The following is a 5258-nucleotide window of genomic DNA, read 5'->3' on the forward strand; positions in this document are numbered from 1 at the left end:
TCTCCTACCAAAAGATGGCCGGACTTTGCTGAAAACTAAGATGAATTATTCTGTGGAAAAGTTAGCAGGTGGCTCGTTTTATTACTTTGGGGTTTTGAACACACTTTCCAGAACATTTGAGAGATTGTCGAGTAAAGTAAATGACAGACACTTGTTCAAATTGCAGCTAAACATTGATGGTTTGCCACTGTTTAAAAGTTCTTCTGTTCAGTTCTGGCCAATTCTAGGCATGTTGCAAGGCTTTATGAAAAGACCCGTGTTGATTGCGTTGTTCTGTGGTGAATCTAAACCAACCTCCCTGTCAGATTACCTAGGGGCTCTTGTGAATGAGTTTAAGGTGTTGAAGGATGGTTTTCTCATTGGTCAAAAGACTATCTTTGTGCAAATTAGTTCAGTTATATGTGATGCTCCTGCCCGAGCTTTTGTTAAAGCGGTCAAGAGTCACACTGGATATTCAGGATGTGATAAGTGTACCCAGTCAGGTGTTTCCAGTAACCATCGCATGACTTTCCCAGAAAAAAATGCTCCTCGTAGGACAGATGAGAATTTCAAGGCTTTAAGTGACGAAGACCACCATAAGGGTGTCTCGCCTTTTACTGAGTTGAATATTGGTATGGTGAGCTGTTTCCCTCACGATTACATGCATTTGGTTTGTCTCGGTGTGGTACGTAAGCTTTTGGATTTGTGGATGGGTGCAGCTGGGCCTCTTCGTTGTCGCATGTCAGCTAGTCAAAGTTGCATCATATCTGACAGACTGACTGGTTTGAGAGCCTTTGTCCCTTCTGAGTTTGCCAGGAAACCAAGAGGACTTACAGAGAGACATAGATGGAAAGCAACAGAATGGCGACAATTTCTGTTGTATACAGGTCCAGTTGTGCTGAAGGGTATCCTAGCTGACGAGCTTTACAATAACTTCTTATTGCTTTCAGTTGCCATTCATGTTCTAGCTCGGCCCTCATTATGTTTAGTACTAAATGATTATGCCAGGACACTGCTTTGCTCATTTGTGGACCATTTCAGTAAGTTATATGGTGACCATTTTGTCGTTTACAACATACATGGTCTTGTTCATCTCAGTGATGATGCAAAGGTTCATGGTCACTTAGACCTCTTTTCTGGTTTTCCTTATGAAAACTATCTGCAGATTTTAAAGAAACTGGTAAGGAAACCACACAATCCCTTGGCTCAAGTGATAAGACGTGTCTCAGAAATGGAGAATATCAGTGAGGAAAGCATTGCAGAGAAACAGAGTTGCATTGCATCAGGGCAGCACTGTGATGGACCTGTGCCACAAGAGTTTGTTGGAAGTTCTGTAACTCAGTTCAAAAAGTTAGTCATTGATGGTGTGACTGTTAAATCCTCATGTGGTGGTGACAGCTGCTTTAGGATTCACAATGATATCGCTTTAGTGGAAAACATTGTTCTGCATGAAGGGTTCTATCATGTAATGTACAGGTCATACACCAGAAAAGAAGACATTTTTCAACTACCCTGTTGACTCCACTGAAGTAGACATTCTGGTTGTTTCAGGTCTGTCAACCAACCTTAAATGTGCCAGGCTCAATGGGAATTTAAGCAAGTTTGTTAGAATTCCTTTGTGTGAGATTAGAGATACCTTTGTTGTGTTTCCTCTGCTACACCTTCATTGAGTGGTTGTACAATTGTTCTGTTGTTTAGTAAAGGATAAAGACTGTTGAGGTCTGTTCCATGGCCTAATGGAGAAGTGGAGGTGGAAAAACTCTGATGCAAAGCAGAGGAATTTTCATTCATTTCGAGGAATTGTCATTGATTTATTGATGATAAAATGTTCAGATTAATTGTGAATCATTTCTAAATCAAAAAGGTTCTTTGAGGGTTTTTCATATGCACTGTTTATTTGTCTTCTGGAATGGTGGTGGTGGGCACAAAAGAAAAGAGAAAGAAAAAGATTACACTCCCAAGCAAAATCCTGTCATAATGTTGTGGAGTTACATTTATTTTCTCTCATTGCAGAAAAGATGTACTCAGTCATCTGTTTTGATAAAGACGAGGAGGTGGAGGTTGCACCAACAGCCTGGTTTCATGAAGGGACCTGTAGGTGGCCTCCCTACAAGAGCCAGGGAGTTCAGCGGGCCGTTAAGCAGCTGGAGGAGGCCCAAAGTACATGGCCTGTTCACACAGACGCCAGAATATTTTATTCTTCAGGTTTGCACTCTTAGATAATGAACTGATTTGTAATGTCAAAAGGAAACATAATCCTAAAATTGAGTTCTGTTCAACAGACAGCATTTTAGAATGCCGCAAGCGAGTTTCACTGGCACTGGAGCAGACGGACTATGCATCAGAGGCAGACGACCAAGACATGCGGCCTAAAAGAAAACTTAAGTAGGACTTTTATGCATCTCCACACGCACGCACACACACACACACACACACACACACACACACACACACACACACACACATTCTTTAAAAGCAGCATAACGCACCTGCTACACATGTTGTACCAATGTTCTTTAACAACAAGGCTATGGGTCAATTTACTTTAGAATTATCATATGATAATGTTTTCATATAACAGTGTTATATACCTGCTGGGCACATAACACTCTGTGTTTAATTTTGTATTACTACCTAGCAGTTCAGATCATTCTTTGTATTTGATGCGGATGTTGATGTCTTTGTCTTTTGTCTCTCTCTAACAAAGGCCAAGTAGATATATGAGGGACCAAGAAGATGAGGAAAACCTCAGTCCACCGAAAAGGAAGTGTGTGTCTTCCCAAGGCCCCCGCTATCCCAAGACCTCCCTCCAGTTCCAGGCACTTCATTCTCATGCCACAATCAGAATGTGGGTTTGTTGAGGTCCCCTCATCTGGTGAAGAGCCTCAGAATTCTCAGGTATAGAATTGCAGAATATTTTTATCTCTAGTTTTAAATAAAAATCTGTTTAAAATGTGCCCTTTAGGGATTATTCAGGATGAATAGGGATGATTGATGGTCAGCAGTCAGCAACCTTTTTGACATGAAACGTCAGATAAACCATTTGCAGTTTTAGGCTTAATTGACAACATGAATTGTTGTTCACTAATAAGGTTCATTTAACCAAGTTCATAGGTTTAAAACTGTTATATTGTTATTTCTACATTCACCTTCAGCATGTAATGAGCCTGGGGTCAAGCCTCCGCCAGGCAATAGATCAGAGTTATGGTGATATGGCAGGGTCAGAGCAGCAGCAGAGCAGTGACATGGCAGGGTCAGAGCAGCAGCAGAGCAGCAGCATGGCAGAAACAGCAGCAGCCCAGCCTATCAGTCCACCCTATCATGGGTACATGAGAGGCTGCAACCAAATGTGTGGAAGTAAGTTTGAAGGGTGCCTTCTTCCAACTGTTGTCTTGAGATCTCTCCACAGGTTTTTTATGGGACTTGAATAGACTCATTGATGGCCACTTTAGGATCATATCTGGTTACTTTTTACTTTTTGGTGTTTTAGGTCATTGTCCTACTGAGATGACTAATAACCTTGCATTATACCCCTTGATTTTTATCAGTCTTTAGATTTCATAATGCCATGTACACAGACAAGGTCTCTGGTGAAAAAGGGTCCCAATATTTTCATCCATGATTGTACATGCCTTGATAATTTAAAACTACCCTTTTGAACTAGACGATTCTTTTTTCAGCTCTTCTGAAAGAAGTTCTTGTCAATCAACAAATTCTGATGGATCAGCAAAAGAACATAATCCGAATGATCCAAGACATGCAGAGATCCACCAATGCTGTCACAGGGATTCCCACCACTAACGTATTTCCCTTGAATGATAAGCCTGCCCTGTATGCTCTTGAGAGGGATCTAGGAAGTCAACCAGACCTCCGTAACAAACTGGTGAGCTGTTTTCTTTCTTATCTTTCTGCTTTCTTCTTTTCTTTTTTAAATTTATGGTTATGCCGAATAGATGATGGAAAATGGGACTCTTTTATTTTGAATTCCTAATTTTGTTGTTTTTTTCTTTTTGTACTTTAGGTCATCACTCTTGGATTGGTGGGAGGGGCAACAGTTAAAGAAACTGTGTGGCGCATTCTGAAGCAGGCCATCAAAAATGATCTTGCGAAGACCATATCATGGCGCGGCCTGAATGGGAAAGTGCCGTTTGAAAAGCTCCACCTCAGGGCAGTTGTGACAGGTAAGGATTATCCTGCACCCATGTTGACTGATTTTATTGTATTTATTATTATTATTATTGTTATTGTTATTGTTATTATTATATTATTACCAGATTAAGTTTGTCTGCTGAATTGTTTTTCTTTTATTTGTTATGTCATTTTCAGATGCTGTCAGACGTAACCCTGTATGCATTGAAGCCACTGATCTGAGCATCGCTGATGCAATTAAACGGTGGTTCTACTGGGCAGGGGATAGGGGGGGGGGGAGGAAAAATCGGCTGCCAGGCGCCAGCCGGCCGACAGTATAAATTTGTGTTAAAAAAAACAAATGTCTTAAAATTAATTGATGAGCAAGAGACACCAGAATAAAAAAAAATAAAATAAATCTATTGTCTTTTTGTTTCGTTTTTTATACATACAGTTATAACACATAAATAGCACATGAGCCTAGGATACTAGGACATAGTTTCCACATGTATAAATGAATGAATGAATGAATAAATAAATAAATAAATAAATATAATTAAAAAATATATTGTGGCATCACTTTGGTTCAATTATGGCATCCTTTTGGATCAGTTTAGGCTAGTTTTTGGCAAGGTTATGGGGTTTTGGCCTCTCTTTGGGATAGGTCTGGCAACACTTTGGAATTCCAAAATCCCTTTTGGCTCACTTTTGGCTGAGATTTGTTTTTTTCTTGGCATGCCAGAGTTGGGCCAAATTTGGGCCGTACATCATTCCAAAGCTTATCCAAAATGGCAAGCCACATTTGGTCCAAATTTGGGCCATAAACAATTTGTTATCTGGGGGTCCTTCGGCGGCATCAGACTCGGAACCAGAGCAGACAACCGAGTCAGAAAAAGAGCCCGGCCCCGAGACTCAAAGTAAAAAGCTGAAAACGTATTCTTTCAGGCAGGACTGGTTGAAACAGTTTCCCTGGTTACGGTACGATAAAGGACGTAATATAATGCACTGTGTATACTGTCATGAGTGCGGTCAGAGCAGGGTCTCCTCTACATGTAATTGACTGTGGCGCACCGCCACGGCAAAATAAAAGCCGCCACACCTTAAAAATTCAGGCATAAATAAATCCAGTGTTAGAGAAAGGAAATATTTTA

The 5258-nt window shown here is 40.6% G+C and overlaps 1 protein-coding gene across 1 annotated transcript; it reads left to right on the plus strand.

The window, feature by feature from the left end:
• Positions 1-2031: 2031 nt before the first annotated feature.
• On the plus strand, positions 2032-4448 carry LOC115591597 (uncharacterized). Its single transcript, XM_030433733.1, has 7 exons — positions 2032-2184; positions 2262-2364; positions 2687-2877; positions 3135-3336; positions 3660-3862; positions 4001-4160; positions 4306-4448. The coding sequence occupies exons 3-7, from the start codon at positions 2716-2718 to the stop codon at positions 4446-4448; spliced, it is 870 nt and encodes a 289-aa protein (XP_030289593.1). The 5' UTR covers positions 2032-2184; positions 2262-2364; positions 2687-2715.
• Positions 4449-5258: the final 810 nt, after the last annotated feature.

The sequence above is a fragment of the Sparus aurata genome, chromosome 11 (assembly GCF_900880675.1).
Source record: "Sparus aurata chromosome 11, fSpaAur1.1, whole genome shotgun sequence".
Taxonomy (NCBI): domain Eukaryota; kingdom Metazoa; phylum Chordata; class Actinopteri; order Spariformes; family Sparidae; genus Sparus; species Sparus aurata.

What these genes read in the sequence shown, in the direction of transcription:
- LOC115591597 (XM_030433733.1), top strand. Translation starts at nt 2,716, where the DNA reads ATGAGGAAAACCTCAGTCCACCGAAAAGGAAGTGTGTGTCTTCCCAAG. An exon ending in AAGAGCCTCAGAATTCTCAG is followed by an intron (nt 2,878 to 3,134) that starts GTATAGAATTGC and finishes ATTCACCTTCAG; the next exon opens with CATGTAATGAGCCTGGGGTC. An exon ending in CCTCAGGGCAGTTGTGACAG is followed by an intron (nt 4,161 to 4,305) that starts GTAAGGATTATC and finishes TGTCATTTTCAG; the next exon opens with ATGCTGTCAGACGTAACCCT.